At 38.0% G+C, this 24,560-nt stretch overlaps 1 protein-coding gene across 1 annotated transcript in view; it reads left to right on the top strand.

Moving 5' to 3' along the window:
- Window positions 1-13,516, top strand: part of LOC140244363 (sucrase-isomaltase, intestinal-like) — a 34,901-nt gene extending 21,385 nt beyond the window's left edge. The window contains exons 13-23 of the mRNA XM_072324004.1: window positions 865-1,001; window positions 3,623-3,657; window positions 4,479-4,595; window positions 5,209-5,354; window positions 6,551-6,635; window positions 7,607-7,663; window positions 8,468-8,592; window positions 9,770-9,864; window positions 10,300-10,349; window positions 12,653-12,814; window positions 13,454-13,516. Coding sequence (XP_072180105.1) covers window positions 865-1,001; window positions 3,623-3,657; window positions 4,479-4,595; window positions 5,209-5,354; window positions 6,551-6,635; window positions 7,607-7,663; window positions 8,468-8,592; window positions 9,770-9,864; window positions 10,300-10,349; window positions 12,653-12,814; window positions 13,454-13,516 — 1,072 coding nt within the window. The remainder of the gene's footprint in view (window positions 1-864; window positions 1,002-3,622; window positions 3,658-4,478; window positions 4,596-5,208; window positions 5,355-6,550; window positions 6,636-7,606; window positions 7,664-8,467; window positions 8,593-9,769; window positions 9,865-10,299; window positions 10,350-12,652; window positions 12,815-13,453) is intronic.
- The last annotated feature ends 11,044 nt before the right edge of the window (window positions 13,517-24,560 follow it).

The following is a 24,560-nucleotide window of genomic DNA, read 5'->3' as shown; positions in this document are numbered from 1 at the left end:
TTATGTTTTATCGTTGTTTTAGTTATCACGCAAACAGAGTAGTGAAAGGAAAATAACAATCGGACCACATTGCCAGAGTCCTATAATAATTGTCCGAATTGTAAATATTTTTATAAGCCTCCACCCCCCCAAAAAAAATGAAATAAATAACAATAAAAAAAGAATGGGAAAAAAAACACACACGCATACAGAAGCTTACACAATCACAGATGTTATAGTTATGAACTGTCAATTCTCGCATGCTGGACCGGTCAACGAAGCAAACCGTGCCCTAAGCTAATATTTGGATCGCGGTCCAGAGGATCGCTTCACTGCAATGTCTCCCTATGGATCTGTCCAGTTTAAATGTAATCCACTGTATATGCCAAGTCATTCCTTGTACTACATAATTAAAGAGACTGTACAGTACTGGTTGAGGGGAGGATTCAGGTTTATAACATTCTTAAGTGAGATGATGAGAAACCTCTTATGAAATATGAAAGAGCATGCACTTTTAAGAAGGATTCAGCGTTTATTTGATGAAAATTGGTTTTCAAATGGCCAACATATCAAAAAAAGCGGTAATAATAAAAGGCGACGGGCCACGCCTTTTATTAGGATCTCTTTGATTCACCTTGTTTTTGGATATCTCAGTCATTTCAAAACCGATTTTCATCAAATAAACTTTTGATTCCCCTTAGAATTGTATGCTCTTTGACATCTCATAGAGTGGTGTCTGAATATCTCGCATAACATTTACAGCTAAATCCTCACCTCAACCAGAACTGTACTGTCTAATGGAGGTTCGATAGATATTCATTACTCTTTCATGTTCCAAGATACGTTTCTCATGAATACACCCTTCCACATTTCCGCGCTTTCCAGGGCCTTGGACGAGATTTTCCCTTCTCGACGGAGCATGGTGCTGACTAGATCGACGTTCACGGGTAGTGGGCATTACGCCGGGCACTGGACGGGTGATAACAAGAGCGAGTGGCCCGCTCTTGGCCATAGCATACCATGTAAGGTTTCAGGCCATCTCCTCTAATTATTGCCAATTACGTCATCAGTGCTACACTATTGCTATAATTACTGCTAACCCTAATAATGATTGAAATATCCTCCAAATTCTTACAAATCAGAAATTAGATTTGGAAGTTAGATTGTTACATTTCAACTAGTTGAATAATAATGTGCATTGATAATTGAAATACAAATGTTCAAAATAAATCATTGTAATTTTCTTTCATTATTTTTACAGTAATCATAGTATTAAAACTACAACCTTACAAGTATGTAAGTTGCAATGATAATGACAGCCAAAGGTAATAATAGAAAGCAATAGTTTGGTCTTCTCTACCTAAGGTAGCATCTTCAATGTTGCCACTGCTCCGTCTGCCAGAGGGTCTTGATAATCAATGATAACATTGAGTCATTATAGGTTGTGGTATCTGCTGATATTGAATTACAATGTAGTTTAAATCGATCAAATCACATTTCTGAATGTTGCAAAAAATGTACGCTGTTAAATCTTCAAAGAACATGGTGATTATGAACCATTACAAGAGGTGAAGCATGATAAACCTGGCGTCAATACTGATCAGCATCTTTGTTTGGACGGGTAGGACCTACATAGATTATGTCGTGACAAAAACAAACAAAGCAAAAGCCAACAGTGAGTTGTGTATTGGTACGTTGTATTTCGCGCAAAGTTCTAACAATTTAACCCTCCAGAGTGTACCTTACGCAATACTATGTTTATACTACATACCATACCGCAGTCTATTGTAGGACTGTGCAACTCAAATGGGATTCTGTCATTTTTTTTTTACAAGTTTCAAACAAAGGACAATTAGCCGGCTGCGCTCCGATGCACACATCACGTAGCACCCTGACCGTCTGTTTGTAGCTCTAAAAATAGTGTCAGTGAAAGACAGATTTGTGTCATTAAAAGCAGTGTTTCTGTGTACAAAATCTCACTGATAAAGCCTGAACATGATCACTATAAATGGTCGCATAGTTAGTGATGTTACTTGTTGGGAAACTGACATCTGCGGCTGCAAACATTGTCGACTATTCCATAGTTTTCCACGAACTTTTCCAAGGTATTTGATCAGGGTTTTTTTGTGTGGGGGTTTTCGACAAATTTGATTACTAGTATCTTAAGTTTGACAAACATAGCCTAATATGTATGACATTACACACTAGAATTGATAAGAATTCAAAACATATTGAATCACCCCCTCCCACACACACACACACACACACACACACACACACAAACCGTTAAACCAAGAAAATTCTTTCAAGAAGTCAAAACATATTGAATCACCTCGCTCTCCCCACACATACATACAAACCGTTAAACCAAGAAAAAAATTCCAGACTGGAATCCTTAAATTATTCAATGAATTTTGCAATATCCTTATAAACAAGATATTATGAAAATAATTGGTGATCTAAACAGCCTATCTAAGAGTGAAGCCACCGTCGATCAAGTTGCGATATGATGGTATAACAAACGCAGCCAAATATATTTACTTTAATTACGTATTAAGAACTGGTTGAGTTGCTGGGAAAGAATACATTTCCAACTGAGGTATGCCATAATGATACCCACAAGCATAGACGTGCGTGATTTGAGGAAAATTGCTCAAAATTACGAAAGAAGTACTTTGCTCTGAAAAATAAGTGCAAGAAATGTAACGATATTGACGCAAAGAAGTTGCTCGAAGATGACCGTCAAAAATTGCGCAATTATATAAACAGACAGTGAGAAAGTCGAGATCCAAATATTGTGAAACGATATAAGCCTACGTAATAACTATAAAGACCAATGAAGGAAAACAACCCCAACAGATATTGAAAACTTATCATTATAGGCTACAGTAAATCAGAGAAAACATGTAGTCAACTTGACACTGGAAACTTTAAAATTATTTTCGAAAAATTTGATGAACTTGACAAACACTTAAAGAGTGCAAACAATGTTACTCAAAGAGACCTTTATAGTGTCGGTAGCATAAGTCAAGCTACTGAAATGAGAAATATATATATATATATATATATATAGTGTGAGAGGTGTATCTTCAGCTGCTAAACCCCTGGGCCGTCGCATCTTAGTAGTGTGTACATGTATAACGAGAGTAAAGAAGAGGCGGTAAGGGTAGCTTTTGAATCCTCACAATTTGATTTTACTTCGAGCTTTCGGGCCCTGCCCTTTATCAAGACTGAGGACAAATCGGACAAAATACAGAACATTGATATCATATACAAAAATAATGATGATCAAGACAAAAGTGAAAATAATAACGACAATGATAGAGGCAGAAACGACATAAAATAAATACACTAGTAGGAGTACATATATGCGTCAATCTTACATAATATAACATATATACATACAATCACAAACAAGCATACATACACTGACATATAAACACTTACAAATACGTATGATTACGTAAATACTCTTCTTTACTCTCGTTATATATATATATATATATTATGTATTGTCATTGTCTATGAGTACCAGCTAACGTAATACTACCAGTATCACGGTACTTTCTCTTGCGAACTTTTATTACATCAGCACATGAATAACACTCTTTTTTTTTTATTATCTCTCTCTCTTCTTCATCAGCGGTACTCGAGATGAGCATGTTTGGATTCCCATACGTAAGTTCATGCATTTTAATCAATTCACAATGAGACGTACCCTTAACATGTGAGATTATTCATTTATACCAATCCGGGGAGGCGGAGCCGAGGTAGTGGACTTTGAGCGATTCCGAATTCCACTTGTCCATTGTATTCATTTGAGATTAACAACAAACCATTTGCATCCAGAGAATAAGTTCAGCACCCAAATGTTCACAAGCTTTCAGGGCAAGTGCAGATCCATATTTCAGGTGCGACCAAGGTTGAGAAAATTTTGGCTTAAACTACATATCATTGCTTTAATCGATCACAAATCCCATCATTTAGATTTACATTTGTTTGGAAAAATACAAATAATCATATACAAAACAGTAGGCTCTCTCTCCTTCATTTTTCACAGTTATGTCTATTTTTGTTTTTTATGTTTTACAAGAAGGACTGTTTCACCAACTCCAGAGGTATCTTGCTTTGTTGTTGTTTTTGTTGTTGTTTTAAAGTTAGAGGGGCTTCGGCATGAGTTGATAAAACATTCGTACAAGTTTTGAAGAAGAAACAAAAATAACTTGGCCTGAAGCTTGGCACTTGACCACACTATGAGCAAAAAAAAAAAAAAAAAAAAAAAAAAAAAAAAAAAAAAAAAATGTGTACCTGAATGATATAGGCAATGTGTGTCTATATACTCGATCCTTTTGCCGGATGCAATATTGTAATCTCTCTTTCTTTCTCATCGCATATCTCGTGCTCATACAGTCAGACCATTAAGTTGTATAAAGTGGTTAATGCAACGGCATCAAAAACAGATTGTCACGTTGCACTCTGGTGTTATCTAACGAATGTAGGTCGGCGCTGATATCTGTGGATTTTTCTATAACACGACGGAAGAACTCTGTCATCGATGGATGGAGCTTGGCGCTTTCTACCCATTCGCACGCAACCACAACACAAGAGACACTATAGTACGTAATTAGGCCTACTATCATGACGCTTCATACTTGTACTAGTTGGTTGTTGTAGCCTGTTTTTCGTGCCAAAAAAAAAAAAGAGATATTAATTGTGAAACCCCCAAACAATAATTGGAGAGCACGTTCTCTAGAGAACAAATCTTTGCTCATTCTTCTTAACAATGAATCAACTACGTTGAACGGGCCCTCATCGCTTCCTAATTGGTGGAGACAACAAAGAACATCAACTGTGGTAGAGTCTACCGTATCAGGACAATTACACCTTCTGGCTAAATACCGGTTTGTGGTAGGGTTAAGATAAAGACTAGGGCTAGGGTTAGGTTTAAGGTTAGAGCTTGGGTTAGGATTATGATTAGGTACAGAATTATGATTAGGTATACAGAATTATGATTAGGTTTAGGGTCAGGTTTAAGGTCAGGGGTAATTGTCCTAGAACCGAGTCGCTATATACCAGAGTCTTTACACCACAACCATTTGATCGATCAATCGATCAGAAAATGACATTATTATCAAATTAGTTCAACCATTTTTCGCAAGAATTATTGCACCGCACAAATTATCTTATTATCAGCTGCAATAAATATCATTCATGTCGTTTTGGCAATAGGACCAGCATCCAACTGTGTGGACAGATGTGGCAACAACATCCCGTGAAGTTCTCCTCATTCGCTACCGTCTCTTACCCTTTCTCTACACACTGTTCTACCACGCCCACACCGAGGGATCTACGGTTGCCAGGCCACTCCTTCACGAGTAAGAATTACCACGGTATTACAGATGTCAAATGTTATAGCAAACATCCTACAGAAAGACTTTTGCTAGTAGGAAGTGTACAATATGCAATTAAAAGAAATATTGTCGTTGATGCGTCAATTAATTTCTTTTTCGTTATATTTTCATTTATGTGTATAAATCATTTTTGTTCATATTATTATTATTATTATTATTATTATCATTATCATTATTATTATTATTATTATTATTATTATTATCATTATTATTATCATCATATGTCATTGCTCTGTACCTTTTACTCATAAATATCGTTGGTGCTTGCATAAGCCCGAGCAACAATAGTAATAAGATGTCTCCTTTCGTTGTTTTCATAATTCTTTTTTTTTTTTTTTGGACGCAAGACTACTATTATTTTGCCCATTTGAAATTATTTATTTGCAAAAGGAATTAAGATGTTTTAGAAAGATAAGAGTAGGAAGTCGTGGATGTCGTGATTCTTATCTGCGCAAGTACGGTTGGTCTTATTAGGGAAACACATTGATTGTTATACAGTCGCATACTTATAGAAAACACTTTTTTTTCGACGTCAATGAATGCACGTCAGAGCACTATTGATTTCCGTTGATAAAAATGTTCGTAGACATACAGTATAATTAAGCGTTTTCAGTTGTCCGTCCTGTCAACTATTTTCAGAACGCGCAGCTCATTGTTTTCTCCGAAGTTGTTTGGCGAGGATTTCCGATTACTACAGTACATGTACTCCAAGTGCATCAAAGTGTAGCTATCCCATAATTCACCTTGCCCTTCCTTGATGCATTGCTAAGAACTACAAAAAAAAAAAAATCTTATATCAGCACCAGCAACAATTACAATATGTTACTGTGTGACCAAAACCTTCACAGTCCAGAGAAAAAATGTGATCCAGTGCCCCCCCCCCCCCTTTGACTAGATAAGCAGCACAAGCAATGCTCCTGCGAAGTTAAAATGTCTCATTTAGAAATGAAAGTAATATTTTGTTACGTCGTCAATATAGTACTACTACTATTGGTAAATGAAACATTACACACATAGTGTAATGTTTGATGAAAACATTTACATATAACATTGATATTTAGAACCATACATAAAACTAGCCAATTTCTTTTGAAGACATTTCGACTCCTTATCACTGTCAAGTTTAAAGACAATGATTAGAATGCCTTATTCTACTTCAGATTTCCAACAGATGTCAACACATTCACTATTGATCGTCAGTTTTTATGGGGACCATCCTTCATGATATCTCCAGCAACAGAGGAGGTAAGTTTGTTAAAAACGTTTCTTTCATGTTCTTTCCCCTGTAATTGTATGCTTAAGATTCATCAGAACAGAATCACAGCATTAAATGGGAATAAAACCCATACGGATGCATAAATATACAGAGACTCCAACTCTCCCGTTTTCGACGGGAGATCTCCCGCCGAAAATCCATTTTTGCAAAATCTCCCGTTCTCCCGCTTGAGATTTAATTTCTCCCGCCCTGGCTCTTTGTCTTCCGTTGGAAAGGATTTCTCACTTATTTCTATCGTATGTTGAAAAAATAAGCCTTAGATAGCATCAGAGAGCATCTAGAACCCTGGGAATTTCGCGCTTCGCACACATCAACTTGGAATCTCCCGTTTGCTAGGGGTTTCAGGCGGGAGAATCTCCAGATCAGAAGGTGCTTTTGATTGGAGTCTCTGAATATATATGTATGTATATTGATGGATTGAATGAAATTCGGCAGTATTAGAACACGTTAAATCGGACAATTCATTCAAAATTTGCGCAATGTTTCACCTTTTGTAGGTATATATTCGCTATCACAACTCACTTTTCTCCATTTTCTAAATCACAGAGTATTAGATTTGACACCATCATAAATAGAGTATCATTGATGGATGTTGAGTGTTGGATCAATCTGATAATCCCATCACTTGATTTGGTTGCGATGCATGGAGTCCCAATCCATTCAACAAACAATAGAGGGTGCCATGTTGTATATAATTGGAATATAGCCTTACCTTCAAATAGAATTCCTTCAGGTTTTTTCGCATTTTTCTTTTTTTATTTAATGAAAAAGAAACATGCAATGTCGACGCGAGTTTAATCTTTAAGGTTTTTTTTTTTTTTTTTTTTTTGTATTTGCTCTGAGATGGCAGGTCACATAATATTATGGTTTACATGTTTCCCTGTATCGGTTTTGTCTAATGGAAACTGCTTGTTTAATTTTCTTCCCACTTGCAACACAGGGACAGCTGTCCGTCGAGGCGTACTTTCCTGAAGCCCGCTGGTATGACTACCGCACGGTACGTTCTAAAGTCTCTTTATCAGAACTTCTCTAGAATAATGTTAACATTGTCATCAACTTCTTCATTTTCAAAGCCCCCCCCCCTTTCCACAAGTCATTCTTTATTGTCTTTATTCCAAGCATCGTTGTTAATAATTTCACGTTGTAGGTAAAACATCTTGCCCAAGGCTTAAATGAGCTGGTAGGTTTCTAGCAAAAAGAAAAACAAAACAAAACAAAAACCCAATAGTTCTGTATAAATATGTATCGAATGCATAAGCAACTTCGTGAAAATACCTTGCAAAGTTATGTATTATGTCATATAACGAAGATAACATCGATGACTGGTCCCACTGATTGATAACCAGTATTCATTTTAGATATCAATTTGTGTCATACTAATCATTAATACAAGAGAGCAAATTTGATTATCTAAACTTTTCCCTTTTACGAATATGATGGTCCTAAATCTAGTTTACTTATTACTATGGTATTATTATTTCAAAAATCAAGTTGAAAGAAAACGGTTTACAGGCAAGACAGTAATAGAACCAGTGACACATGAGAGAGCAAGGGAGGCGGGGGGGGGGGGGCAAAGGGAGAGAGGGAAAGAGGGGAGAGAGAGGGCGGGGGGATCTTCGAGCCGTCTAAAAAGACATTTTCCTTTTTATAATGACTTGAGCTTTTACTCCTTTTCACAATTTCTTTTTCACACGTGTGTGTGTGTGTGTGTGTGTGTGTGTATGTGTCTTTGCGCATGTATGCATGTGCGTTTGTGCAATATTTGGGTGTGTATGATTATGTATGTGTGTCAACTCACTAGGGTAGGGAAGAAGATGCAAAGGGACGCCTGGAAGTATTGAGTGCTCCATTAAACTACATCCCATTGCACATCCGTGGAGGTTACATAATTCCTGTACAGGAACCGAATGTCACAACGGAGGCGAGGTAAAGAAAGGGAATGATATACAATTAAAGAAGCAGAATATCTCATAATTTGGTCTTCTAAACAATATATGAAAGGATTTTCCTCCTTCTGCAGAAGCCATCCATTCAAACATTTGATTTATATTCCAAGCATATTTTTTTTTTCTTTATCTGCGGGAACCTAGTGGGAATTTAAACATCTCGTCAGAAAGGGTTGATTGATTAACTTCACCCAACAGATTGTTTAAAATTCTCTACAGATTAGATACTATATTCTTTCCGTCTTAAACGGAATGGAGAGGCAGAATCTCCTGCGTATCGCACTATTAGTTAAGATACAATGTATGTATGTATTATAATATATGTGACCGTGCATCACAAAACGAACATAAAGTCGCACCCCTTGATTTGACGTGAGGACTCAAAAAAGGTGAACCGGGTCAACTAAGTCAATTTGAGTTTTTCATATTTTCTGAAGGAACTACTCTTCTTCTACATTATTCTTAAGTTTGGGATCATGAAGTGAAAGAGAAAATGCATTTTCAGCAGTTTTTCTACAACTCTTTTTTGTAGAGTAGAGAGATCAGGTATGTCTTAGACCCCCTTTTCATTTCTTGACAACCCTTTGCACACTCTTCACTTTCAAGTCTGATAACTTTTCAAGGGATAAAGCTACTGCATTGAAAGTCGGCATTCATGATGGTCAAAATGTGTTTATAGAGCATGCTCAATTTCAATTTAATTTAATAATCCCTTCATTGTTGTTCCTCCAATGGTTTACATCCTGTTTTTGTCCCATTCATCGCACAGCAAGCATTTTTTGGTAAAGATTACGCGCTTGAATACATACATAGACCCTATATTTCAGAGCCTCTTATCTCAGTTCACACTTTTCCAGAATGCGTGCTTTCTTTCCAATGTTTAGATAGGTTAGGAGAGTCCATTTCAATTGAGCTATACATCATTTTAAAGCTTAGTGTCTGTTCTTTCAGAATCTGCTCTTAACTAAAATTCCCTGTCTGGCGACTTTTTGTTTGTTTTGTGATGCAGGGTCACATATACATATATATATACATAACGAGTTTCATTGATTGAGGAAGCACTATAGCACATATCCTTCGTTTTTTCACCATTCACTCACTTTCTCTCTTGCTGTCTCTCTCTTTGTCTCTCTTTGTCGGATGTTAATGTTGGCTAGTCGTCAGAATTCCCTTGGTTTGATCGTTGCCCTCGGAGACAAAGACAACTACGCCGCCAACGGTGACTTGTTCTGGGACGACGGGCAGTCTAAAGGTTGAGCGACCTTCATTTTGTTTCTGTATTTTCATTGTATGTTTTTATTCATTGTATGTTTTTATTAGTTTCAATTTTTGCTTGGGGTGTGAGCTGTACTATCACAAAAGGGAATAAGAACCACATAGTGACGAGTGTGACAAATGCAATTCACGTCGAAGTTGTTAAGTGTATAACGACGGTAAATGTATTGTTTTTATAAGACTCGATCCAATGTTATGTGTCAATTATAATCAGTGTTCAATAATTTCCTTCATTTCAAATCAAACGCTCAAATAATCTTCACTTGCTTCTGAGCTAAACTGCAGGCAAGTCGTTTTGCTATTTAGTTTTTTGTATTATCTCATTTAAGTACATGAATTCATAAAATGGATTCTCACACGTATTTTTGGAATACTTTTGAAAGTTGTCCACCCTTCTATTACTCAATTGCAGACTCTGTGATCACCGGACAGTACACTTACAGCCAGTATACAGTAACATCGGTAAGACTGCCAAGTCTTAATTTGCTGTGAATTCGAATAGGCTGATATTTCCATCAGAGAGAAAAATGGCAGGAGTGCTTCCACCATAGTGATAGATAATGCGCCATTAAGATGTCTTCACGAAGCCAGGCTTGTACGTACAATGAGACACGATTATGCATTAAGTCATGAGGAGCCCCAAAATGCAATGTCCTCGATATTTGTGTGTGTGTGTGTGTGTGTGTATGCGTGTGTGTGTGTGTGTGTGTGTGTGTGATTTGTACACATTTTACGAATGCATTCGTAGGGAGGCCTGATGAAAGGAAAATTATGCAATTAACCTGCATTATACATTACTACATTCATTTTCTAAATTAACGTGGGTGGATTTTGACAAGATCATCACTTGTGTTATGCCACGAAATCCAAGAATTTTTTATCCAGAAATTAACCACAAAATAAAAAGGAATGCATGTTTTAGGAACCTTAATTACTAGCTCTGAAGTGGTTTATTTGCAATGGTGATAACGATCTGTCAAATACATTGGCATCGATGATTACAGGAGCAGGGGCCGCGGAACGTTTTTCAGTTTGGGGGGGGGGGGGGGGCTGCGCAGCCGGGGGGGGGGGGGTGTATCACCGGCGTAGCCTGGATAATGATCTTGTGATCTTGGGAGGGCGGCGGTTACTATGCGAGGGAGCCAAGCGACCGAGCCCGAGCGAGCGGAGGGAAGGGGGGGGGGGGGGGAGGGTGTGGGAGGGGGATGTTCCCCCTCCCACGGGGAGAACGTTTTGCATTTTGATGTTGTAAATGGTGCAATTTGATGCATCTTTTTGCGTCTTTTATCGACTTGAAACGGCCCCACTTGTTTAAGGTAGCAGGATATTTTGATGTGGATTATTATTGAACAATTTGCCAATTAGCCTGGATAATGATCTTGTGATATTGGGAGGGCGGTGGTTACCATGCGAGGCAGCGAAGCGAGGGAGCCCGAGCGAGCGGAGGGAAGGGGGGGAGGGTGTGGATTATTATTGAACAATTTGCCTATAAAGTGGTAGCATTAAATAAACTTCTTGTATTAATTCATTGTTACTATTAATTTCATGAACGTTGTCTGCAGTTAAGCAATCAAACAGAAAAGGCATGCTCACGAGGGTGTATCTACAAAAGGGATATTTCTCTTCCCACACGAAGGTGATTTTACATTTTCAGACCTGAAATTCAGCGATCTGGTGGAAACTTTTGGTGCAATACTTGGATTTTTTTCTAGCTCCCCCACCCCCCCCCCCCCAAAAAAAAATATTTATGGAAATGATTTGGATTTTTTTTTCAGGAAAGTGTTAATAGCAAAATCACGGCATTTAGCTCTTATTTCGCGTGTGCATCATCTGTGTGTATTCACAAAGTCTAATGAGGTAGAGGGGGAGGATGTGGGAGGGAGATGCCCCCTCCCACTCGACGGAGCTTTTGCGTTTTTAAAATCAAGATAAAGCGATCTGAAGCACACTTTTTGTGAGAAATTCGGATACTGTGATTTTTCCCCCGATTTTTCCCCTTTCTTTTTTTTTTTTTCACGATCCAAAAGTGTGTGTGTGTGTGTGGGGGGGGGGCACCCCCCCCCCAGCCCCCCCCCCCCCCCGGTTCCACGGCCCCTGAGGAGTTAAGTATAATCATGACACGTCCATACAAAAACAAAACAGTGCTTATCGCTTAATTTTCTACTGCATGAAATTCAAAGTCTATTATTTCAGACTTCAAATTAATTGGAAAACTGAAGGGTCTAATACTTGCATGTTTAAAAATCGATTGAAAATACTTGAAAAATACATGTAAAAAAACCCAGATTGCTTGTGTGCCATAATTGAAATCTAATCAAAATAATTGCTACAATGCCACTGTCGAAATGCTAAAATACCATTGTTGATGATAATGATAATGACAGTTATTAAACAGTGATAACCATAACAACACAGCAGTAATAAGATGTATATAAAACATAACAACAAGAGCCTAGTTGTTTCATATATTACCTGTTTAATAAATAATGGTAATCAAAAATGCCTGATAACAAAAAAAAATTGAATAAAAAAAAACAAACAAACAAACACCAGAGTGTCGTCGATCAAGCTCGCATTTAATACACTTTATAATTCCATTCCCTGCTGAATACTCCTGCAGGCTTTCACACTATAAAAGGCGCATACATGCCAATCAGTCCCTTGCGTGGCACAAACTGTTCAGTCAGGACGGTATCCGATAATCTGTTTTTACCAAACATAACACTTCAATTTCATATTTTGTTTGAATGACATTTTATCGCCAGAATTCCAGCAGCAGCTCGCTCCGGATGACCGTCATTCACGACGAACTGCACCCAACTCTCTCTTACGATTCGGTTGAGATTCTTGGTTTGGGTGCTGAACCGACCATGGTCATCGTAGATAAAGAGTCTTGGACAGACGTCAGTTTTAATGTCACGACCAAGGTTTGTTCATCTTTCCTACGATTCACGGCCTCGTGCTATTACTCTTCCGTAGTGAATAATTAGGAAACCAAACAGTAAAATATAGAACATGCCAGTAAATGAGAGATAAAGAACGAGCATGGCCAGAGGGATGGGGAGGGAGAGAGAGAGAAGGAGGGGGGGGGGGGGAGGGAACGAGAAAATAATGTCCACCGGACATTTTTCCACCTGAAGATCATCTTTATCAAAGACTTTGCTGGTTTGGATAGTAACCCTTTAGTATTTGGGCCCCCTATAAATATTCCGTGGTATGTTCCCGCCCGCATGTGTTTGGCAGTATTGAGATCCTTGCGCTTTTTGTTGGATCATGATATCCCTGCATTTATATCATCACTGCACGTATAGCACAGTGTGAAAAGAAGGTGTGAAGACACAAAGAGAGAAAGAGAGAGAGATTTAAAGAGAGATTGTGACAGGACGAGAGAGGCGGCATGCAATCTCTACCACAGTGGATTAAAGTTCCATTATCACAAGTTAATAATACTCTTTTTCTTTCATTATTTTTCTTTCTCTGTGCTTATTTTGAAGGTAAGATGTTTCAGCAATATCTCTTGAAATAATAATCATCCTTTCTCCTACGTCTTGTCCTTCTCTCACAAGGTTTTGACCCTCAACAATCTAGGACTGAGTATGACGAGTGATCACGTGATTACTTGGGACTAGATGTACGCCATGCCCGCTGCATGTGTCTGCTTGCTTTGATACAGAAGACGACAGCGACATTAACCAAGCAGGGACTGATGTCCATGCAATCATGAAAATATGGCACAGAATTGCATTTTTTTTTGTCTTAATATAAAATATATATGTTTCTTGTGATACTGATTCCTGCCATCATAAGTTTCATGACATGCATTAAAATAATCATCAAACTGTTCCTCTATACAGAACAGGAACCAAACAATGCATAGTCTGTTTTCTGATTGCCTGATAAATAATGGACTTCTTTATCTTTGTCTGAGAAGAACCTGCAGGAAAATGAAATAGAAATGATCATAGATAACCCGGCTCGTCTGATTTTGTTTTCTAGCTTCCTCATTCGTTATGATATGCGTGTTTGTTATTATGTTTGTTATAATTATACACGCATATCGTTGCATGTTTGAAATATCATGATGATAATGGACTGAACTGAACTGAGTAGACATAGTTGATTGTCTGTGTAATCTTAGAATATGGTCTACTTCATAAGTCAGGTTGTAAGATATGGATTCTTTTAACAATTTTACGTATTTTCTGAGATGTATAACGATTGGAGAAAGTAGTAGTGTAGTGTACACCAAAAAAGCGAAGTATACGCTTCTTATTTTTTGATTGCCCTGCAAATTCATGACGAAAAAGAAAGCAATGAGATATGTAACACAGGATCGATCCCCAAGCCAATCAATTGTGTACAACTATACAGTGGCGCATGACATTGATTTTAGTGGCTGGGAATGGTCATGAGTTATGAGACGTCCATGTTAGATGTTCTTCAACCCAATTACCGGATTTTTGAGACAATGAAGTTTGTGACATACATATATGCGCAAACTAATGTGTAAACCGAATATTCTATACAAACCATCCATTGCCGTAATTGTATTACACAATCCGATGATCACAGTCATCATCGGAAGATTAAACGCTTAGTATTTGCATTTTCATATATTCAAATATTTTCATTTTGGAATAGGGGGCCTAACAACGTTCTGAAACATTCTAAAACACAAAGGAGGTTCTCAATCGTCAACTGTACCACAGTGCCATTAACGTAACATTGTTCATGATTGCCTATGTAGACTACAATGTATTTCGTCTAACCATGATTAAAGTTTACTAGTATTCAAAAGTCACGCGTGATACGTTGTTGTTGTTTCTGGTTTTCTTTATATCGCGTCTTGAAACCGACACCCTCGAGTTATACGGCCCAGAAGTCATGCAGCCCATAAGTCATACAGCCCACAGTCATACAGCCCACCAGTAAGACACCAGGTAAATATAGACCCACGAGTTATAAAGCCCATGAGTTCGACACTACGCAAAAAAAAAAAAAAAGGCTCACGAGACCGACACTACACGCAAAGCCCACAAGACCGATACTATGCAAAATAAGCTCACGAGACCAACACTATGCAAAGAAGGCCCACGAGACCGACATAAGCAGGATGAACAGTGATATCATGTAAAGCATTTAAGAATATCCAATTGTATAGAATGTACTGATAATGGCATAATGTAGAAATCGAGTGATGGGAAAGGGAAGGTGTAAGTGTGCTAAACTGCGTCAGTTGCCCTCCCTCACCCCTGGAATTTCCAATTCATTTTTTTTTTGTGCGCGTGCCTGCGCGTTTGTGGAAAAATTATCAAAAGTTACTAAAAGTGCGGACCAGATCTTACCACTTCACTTCCAAAAAAAGCAAGCACCATCATTGCGTGTTAAGTCCTCGACCATTTGTAGGTATTCTTGCTCCCACCTATCAAATAAAAAAAATTAAAAAAAAATCAGCGTATGGTCATGATTATAATACTGTATATTATAGTCGATTGAGATCTACGAAAATAAAACAACAAAAAACATGTGACTGCTAGGGGAATTTTAGAGTGCACCTTCCTTTTGGCATAATTGTAGCATGATGAGTTGACTGAAAAAAAAAACTGTTCGAAAGTAAAATTCAAAGTTGTGCAAGTCCATCTAATTTGCATAAACAAAATGGCTGCGAAATCATTACTTATTTATTCTTATTCTTGTAGGCTATTACTTCTCGGAAAATCTCTACAGAAGTGACAAATCAACGTTACTTCAGTAGCATAATGAAAAGGTAAGGCTGCAGACAAGAATTTAATACACTACCATCCCACAACGTAAAATTGTTGGCAAAATATGCGTTTATTAGTTGTCTTTATGACATTTTACCAATGCTTCCATTATTGATGGAGTCATATAGCAAACACTGATAATGGCGAGTTCACAATTACATGCAGATCAGATACAAAGTTGACGAATTAGGAAGTAAATTAACATATAAAAAGCTATATGCACATGAGGATAGAATGGCTGAGAGATGAGTGGTTAAGCTACTACACATACACGGATTTCGAGATTTTATGACATACCTTTGTTAGATCTTCAATTATGAACGACAAAGAAAAAGATCTCACGAAATTTTATGACAGTCAAGGATAACACTATCTCATGTACATACTGAATAAATCAATGCCTGTTTTGCATGTCTTATTTTGTCCAAAGTTCAATTATTATTTAAATTGCGTCAGGGACTATTAAACAGCTGTAATAAGTTAGAAAATAATTTCTTAAACGGTTTGGATTATATTCAATCATATGCATGCCGCAGCCAAATATGCGAATGAGCGACCCATGCACGCAAGGTACCTTACCTTGCAAATTAAATGCAATATTATTTACAATCTCACGCACAATAGTGAGACGGAAGTGCACCCGACAGTATGTTATTTTCCCTTTTATGACATCAACGCAACACCCTGCAAAGATAAATACATATACAGTACTAGGTGTTTCAAAAAACATTCCCCACTTTTGATCACTGATAGGCCTAGTTCAAAAACTATTCATCCGATAAAACTGTCATTGATATGAGTAGGCCCTAATAGCTGAATAGTGTGCAATTTTGTTGGAGGTGATTTGAATGTGAAAGCATAAATCAGTTTCATTAAATCGAAGATTGATTTTGAATTAAGGTTTTAGATTTTGGTGAAATTTTAACCCTCTGTACAAAAACTTGAACTTTGCACAGGAACCAATGATGTGTATGTGAGTGTGTGCTGGTAATGGCCCTGAACAATGGACATGCCTGAACCACCTGTTGACTAGGCGCCAGTCTTGCGCTCCCAGGCTCATGAATGCTTAATCAATAATTCATGTGGATTGCCCTTTGTATGGGCACTGCTAATCTGAATTCATGCACGGTAAAGGGTAAAATGCATGCACATGGAAAAAGGTAAGCACTTGTTTCCATGTTTGTTTGTTTGTTTGTTTGTTTGTTTTTATTTCTGCATTCAATCAGATACAATTTGAATACAAATTGTCAAAAAGGACAAAGAATAACAAGTGCTGTGAAATAAATCGATAACAGTACACAAATAGATACACATATGTGATTGCATTGAGCAATGTAGATACACAGAAACAAAAAATGAAATATACAGTATTTTTCAGTAAACAACAGAGATTATTTCAGTAATCAACAGAGATCACTTGTTTCCATGTGCTTGCAAACACCACATTTCATTCCAGCTGGCAATCATTTTCAAATTTTGCTTTACATTTCACTAAATTTAGGATATGAATAAGCATAAATGACCTAAAGTTCTTCATTTTAATACAACTGTCTACTAATAGTCTGACAAATTTGTTGATTTTTTGATAAAAAGAGATCATTTTTGGTAAAGAGTTCAGCAGCATTTTTCATTGGGGCGATTTGTTTCACAGTAGATTTATTTAAGGCTCCATATATACACAAGTGTATACTCTAATTGATTTTCTTTGCTTCCTGTCACCATGTTTACGACAGAACAGAAGGTATTCATTGCAATTTCGTTTTTCAGAAGTAGGGAGAGCACTGTCGCGACTCAACGACAGTATCGGCAGGCTTTTGACTTTACACAGATACTGCCAGAGGCTGAATAAAGACTAGTTGTGATAGTGGAATTTCTCATGAATAAATAATGAAGCATTCAAACCCTGGCCACTGTTCAGGACCATAGTCAGGGTGTTAACCACACACACCACACACTCCCATACACACCCATTGACCCCTATGCAAAGTGAACGCCTTTGTACAGAGGGTTGAAAATATAGCAAAGTCTCATGGATTCATGGATTTCATGAAACTGATTTGTGCTTTCATATTTAAACCACCTCCAACAAAATTGTACACTATTCAGCTATCACTCATATCAATGACAGTGTTATCTGATGTACGGTTTTTGAATATTATCAAGAATCAAAAGTGGGAAATGTTTTTTGAAACACCTAGTAGTTGACATTGGAAGAGGTTCATCTGATTGGTAATTCTCTAATTAAGGCGAAATTTTGCCTACGGCGAGTCAACGCCAGTCTGTTTTCTGTAGTGTCGAACTCATGTGGGTGTCGGTCTCGTGGGTTGGCCCCAACGGGATGGAAGTACAACAATGCGATGGGACGGGATAAGCAGACTGGACAGACCGTGATTGCCTTGTCAGATATCTATTTGAAACTGTCAAAAAGTAATCTTTACCGCTGCCATTGCTAATGAGAAATCTTGTAGGCCGTAATTAAACGGGATGAACGCAATAAAACGATACCGCACGTAACAGGCCTTAACAAAACTTAAGAAGTGGGCCGTAATGAGACGCGGCGGAAAATAATGTGTAGTGTCACCTGACCAGACACTGTGAGAACGGCGTCTGATAGCTACCTGTTCACCGCAGCGAAGACTGGGATGAAGACAATGAAAGAAGACTCGTACAATGTAGAATACGGAGGAGGGGAAACAGAAGAATGTCCCATCTACCCGCGGCGCACTGCCGTGGCCCCCGGGAACATGGTGTAAACGGAACACTACATCCTGAGATATTTCAGATAGAATGTGGCGAACAAAATAATGAGAAAGGTTTACCGTAGACCTTTTTTTTTGTTCCGAGATTGTCCATCACACGGAACCGAAAAATACATTGCGTACATTATACTCCATAGCAACGATTATAATTATTTCCTTAAAGCATTACCTATAGATGTTTACATAATAAATCACAATTGACTTCATAATCACAAAATTTCTTAAGCGCCTTACGCCACGTGTTACTGTGCATGCGAGAAGGCAAACATGACGGGATCTTCAGTCCATTTGAAAACCACAATAAGCCGCGCCTGACAATTATTGGCCATAGTGGGGGCACACCTGTCAACAGTATGAGGACCACGACCTACTAACTGCGGAATCGACCTTCTGAATGGCTTCTCTGAGGCCCTATAGTCACGGGGCGCCAAGTTTACTGCACTGAGCTCCTCGAAAAAAAAAAAAAAATGAGGGCAGTTGTTCACCTTGTGTATAAACATGGAAGGACGTTTCTTATTTCGTATCTCATCTTTTCGAGGAAACAGTCGAGATATTAGTGAATGTCACTGTAAACCATAAGCTGTGCTCAGTTCATGTTTGAATATTTTCTTTTGAGCGCCAACTACTGTGGGTGACACTGAGTCTTGAACGATGTACTGTTATTGATTACTGCAATGCATTTTGAAAACTAAAGTTTATTGTTTGCTTATACCATTATCCGTCAAAGATTGTCGCCCCGAGCCGGGGGCGACAATTTTTGACGGGGCGACAATTTATGTCGCAACTGAGTTGGCGGCATAAATTGTCGCCCCGTCACAAATTGTCGTCTGGCGACAATTTTTGATGCTCGTGCAGTTCCCAATTTTTGGGGTCATCCCACGAGACTGGCACCCACGAGTCATACGGTCCATGAGACCGACATCAAAAATAGGTCGATGAGTCATACAGCCCATGAGTTATACGGCTCACGAGTCATACAGCCCATGAGTTCGACACTACGCACAAGAGGCTCAGCGAGACCGACACTAAGCAAAGAAAGCCCACGAGACCGACACTACACAATAAAGGCTCACGAGACCGACAGTACGCAAAAGAGGCTCACGAGACCGACGCTAGGCAAAGAAGGCTCACGAGACCGACACTAGGCAAAGAAAGCCCACGAGACCGACACTAGGCAAAGAAGGCTCACGAGACCGACAGGATGAACAGCGCCATCTACATGTCAATTACCTGTACATGGTGTTCCATGAAGGAGAGAATTACATACTGGCGAGTGCATTAAATTTACGTCACGCTATCGAGCGAGAGATTGTAACTAATTGAACAGCACCATCTATTGATTAACGACATCAAGTAACTATGTAAGTCTACACGTGTGGCTTTTAGAGGGAAGTTTTGTCACGCTACGGGGAGAGACATGTTAACAATTTATATGTTGTTTTTTTTTTTTTTAAATAAAATATATTGTCCTCTTCATGCCCCCCCAAAAAAAGTATGAAAAAACAATAGAGGACAAGAACTATGTATGGTTTCATTTTAGATGCCATCGTTCTATTTTAACAAAAGGCTTTCCCAATTTCTAGATAGACGATGGACAGGATGTAAGTTTTTCCGCCCTTTTCTTTCTCGCTTCACGGGAGTTAAGTAGCCCTTATTGGATATCCTATCCGTCTTCTTATACCCGCCTGCTTAGAGTTCAATTCTATTTTTTTTTCTGCAACTGTAATGTATGACATTGCAGAGGATGAAAACGTTTTATATCGCAGCGATTCACCTCGATTTGTGGCTTGTATTTGTAAAATTATTTTCCTCAAAACGGTACATTTTTCATAAAATAGAATTATAGCTGTTTTCACGGATGCATCTTCTTTTTCCGAATCCTTAAAGCTACCTTATTAGACGATTATATCATTTTCTGTGAATTTGTACTAAATCAACATCTTTGAAGATGACTACTCCCCTTCTATATCATGTAGATGCCCGGTTTCATGATATGTACTCCACACATTTTGAGGAAATAACAATGCCCGGTTTCATGGTAATACTCATCACATTCGGTGAGCATAGTCCGGCTTCATAGTATAACACTGACACATTCTGTAGGCATGAACATGCCCGGTTTCAGGGTGTAATACTAATTCACACATTTCGTAAGCATAACCCTAATTTCATGATACAATATTTCACACATTTTGTTGGCGTATGCCCAGTTTCATGGTACAATACTACGACTTTAAGGTTACAAATTGTAAGTCGCATTGGGGTAGGGGATATACAGTTAACAACAAAATTATTCATACCTCAGGGAAATTTTTGGTTTTGAGCAGATGTCTTACAAGTAAGGGATTGAGTGCTGGTGATTGGGTGTTATATCTCAACATTTCTATTGTTATGCAAATGAGGTGAAACTGGAATTAATGTCAATTTATTGAGGACAAATAAGAGTAAAAATCTAACACCCAATCACCATCACTCCTTCCTTCACTTGTAAGAAATCTGCTTAAAACTTGTAATTTCTCAGGGGTATGAATAATTTTGTTGCTAACTGTAGCTGTACACGTCGGTTATGTAAATGGTACGTTACGAATGAATGAAAGTGATAGTCTTGAAACTGTAAAAAAAAAAAAAAAAATCAAGGAAATAATACACTCTGGAAATTTGGCAATATTTCTTCCTCCTCCATTTTCTCTCTCTCTCTCTCTCTCTCTTTACCTGCCCAAATATTGGTAAAACTGAGCAGCGGAATAATGAGTGTACTTTTAAGGCTAAAAGCACAACAACAGCAACAAAAACAAACAAACTAGAATTCCATGAAGTAGGCCTACTCAGCACAACATCACGCAATAATAATGATAATAATGATAATAAAACAGTCCGAGGCAGATGAAGGGGGGGGGGGGGGTGGGTACTATGATCCATCAAAAAAGAGTGGGCAGATGAGGCACAAACGGGTGGGTTTTTTAATATTTGAAAAGAAATTTGAACAATGATAAAGCTATTTGAACCTTTTCTCAAGCAAAGAGTAACTTTTACCTTACGATTGGAAAAAAAAATATTCTGCATCATTGACGAATTAACTTTTTTTTTCTTCCCCTAATTCATTCATCCCTATATCGATACGTCAAAAAACGTAATGGCTATGATATCGCTCTCCCCCAAATAATGATGATAATGATAATAACAAAAATGATAATAATAACAACAATAATAATAAAATTGTGTGAAGAAAATAAGCGGGTGGTTCTATGATCCACCAAACAAAGTTGCATATAAAAAAACGAAGGAGAAAATAGTTTAGTTTTTTTTCTCTCATAGCGTGGGAAAAGACATATGAATAATAATAAAGAAAGATATGAGGCCCTGAGACCCGTGGATTTCCGGGGATGCTTGGAGGTACGTGGGCCGGGGTGGGGGGGGGGGTGGGGGGTATCAAAGTCCAAATATCAAGGATATCTCCCCGTTTCGACGGAACTTTTGGGGAATTCCATGAGAGTTTTTAGTAATTTTACCCGAATTTTGTTTTGTTTTGTTTGTTCTCTTTTTTTTTTTTTGGGGGGGGGGGGGTGGAAATCTAGGTGTGTGTGTGGGGGGGGGGGGGTGAGGGACAAGACAACCCTCGGATTTCAACTGGTGCTGCTAACCCCTCGAAACTCAAAGTTCTATAATTCTTTTTTTTTTTTTTAGGGGGGGGTTATGTTTATGATTTTTATCTCAATTAAGCAGGATATTATAATTATTTCTCGTTTGATGTGTGACTGTGTATGCAAGAGTTGAACGGCTGCATGAGATTAGTATAATGGATTCATCTGTATAGACATGTGGATGTGATGTGTATGTGTACGAGTGTGTATGTGTGTTAATGCGTGTGTGCGCGCGTGTGTGCGTATGAGTACGTTGATATCTATGGTTATCATTTTAAAGTAATATATTTTTTTATAATAATTTGTATGAATTGGTTATTGTTTTGATATGATGCTGTATAGTTAATGTAACCGTTCTTCAATGTGATACATTATAATTTAGCCTTCGGGCTACTACTGTCCATGTTTGTTTCAATAAACCATTATCAAATCAAATCAAATCAAATCAAATCAAATCAAATCAAATCAAATCAAATCAAATCAAAATCAAATCAAATCAAATCAAATCAAATCAAATCAAATCAAATCAAATCAAATCAAATCAAATCAAATCAAATCAAATCAAATCAAATCAAATCAAATCAAATCAAATGGCGGGAAGATTCCAACCCATGGACCGGATCACGGCACATATCAGTATTAAATTTCTCTGTGAGTGTTGGTCATGGGTAGAGCACAATTAAACGAAGAAATCAGAAAACATGTAATTGTTTCATCAATCAAAATGTGGAAGATAAAATATGTAAACCAAAAAAAAAAAAATATATACATATATATAATAAGGCCCTCAGACCCGTGGATTTCCACGGGTGCTACTGGTTAATATATAAGCAGGTAAACGCCAGGCAGTTACATTGTGCTTTCATGGTGTAGGACCTATGCTCCTTTTCTTCTGTCTGTCCACGGAGGTGTTCAATACAAGAGAAGAGACAAGAATCTCTCCTTTGTAACCATGCTCTGTGCAGGGAAGAATTAATGAGGTCTATCGTAGGTGTTGATGAGTTGCTTTGACGAAACACAGCGTTCCTGTTTAAATGTGCATTGTTCCTCAATCACAGCAAACCGAGCGAGTAGTTCGATGCCCCTTCCAATACTTTCGGCAGCAATGTGTATAGAGAACAGGACACGTGAACAAAAATCAGTTAAAAAAAATGTAGGCCTACTTCGTTAACTGTAACATGATACTCAAGTATACACATAAGTAGGGCCCTGCTTTAGCCAATTGCATTTCATTATCAGAAAGATTTCACATTTAAATTCTAAGCTTCGCAAACGAAGCCATTTTGTGAGCAAGGTAGTTGATCGATTTTCTTTAATGAAGAAAAACTGAAGGGATCTGTTCCATGTCATATACCCCCCCCCCCCAAGTCACACACAGGATTTCCACATTTCTTCTGAACGGAGGTCTCCGTGATATCATATTCAAACTCTGTAAAAGAGCGGCTTAGAGCACAGTCAAAGACAGTGGAATGTATGTAAGCTTTCAAGAATTGTTATGCAATGAACCAAGGAAAACATGCACAAAGTGCAAAGAGATTTCACTACTTCTCAATAGGCCTATCGAGACAACGAATGCCCAACGAATTAAAAAAAAAAGTAGAGATGCGTTTGGATCCGTTGCTAATGCTTAAGACTAGCTCATAACAATCACCAAGTTTGACGTTCTTTGTTTTCAGTAGCTAGTTTCGCTGGAGCTGGAGCATTTTGTTTAATTTTTTTTTTATTTATTTATTTATTTTTTTTTGCGTATCCCTACAGCATAGCAACAGCCCCAAGCTTTGCATGCATTTGCATGACATTCGACGGTGGAAAGGCTTCATTTGACTAAAGAAACGTTAACCGCTGTGGCAAATTATACATTACTTTACGTGCCGGGATTACGTGTCATGACAGGAGCAGGAAGGTGTCAGAGAAGGAGAAGAAAAGAGAATCTTTTCTTTTGCCCATGCTCCGTGCCGCCGAGATGTTATGCACTCTACCGCAGGTGTTGATAAATAAGCCAGTTCGTAGTTCCACTTTGCGCATGAGCAGAAAAAGGTCATTTGTACCAAGAGGCAAGTTGGCTTTTAAATTCACTGAGATAAGCATCTGTCATACAACATGCATCCTTGTAAATGTTGCTTGCCAGTACATCCACCTGACAACAAATCTGGTATTTGGCAATAAGAATAAAACAGTTTTTTAATGCATTCAATGCAAAACAATGAAATGGATGCTTCCCCGACGGTTGATTGACGGACCATTCTGGTCACCTGGTCTATATACGCAAGTTCATTCATTGTTTGAACACGAATTCCATGAATTATTACGTCGGGCAAGCTTACCGGTACCCATAATGTCTCTTTGAAAACGATTGAAGTGCCTAACCAACTGAGAAAAAAGAAAGGTCATTTGTACCAACGTGCCCATGAGCTAATTACGAACTGGCTTATTGCTTTGACATAAGACAGCACTTCTGCTTAAATATGCATCATTCCTAAAATACAACATACCTAGCCAGTAGCAAAG

This window comes from Diadema setosum, chromosome 21, assembly GCF_964275005.1.
Source record: "Diadema setosum chromosome 21, eeDiaSeto1, whole genome shotgun sequence".
Classification (NCBI taxonomy): domain Eukaryota; kingdom Metazoa; phylum Echinodermata; class Echinoidea; order Diadematoida; family Diadematidae; genus Diadema; species Diadema setosum.
The sequence above is the reverse complement of the archived record's forward strand: the minus strand, read 5'-3'. Positions and strand labels throughout refer to the sequence as shown.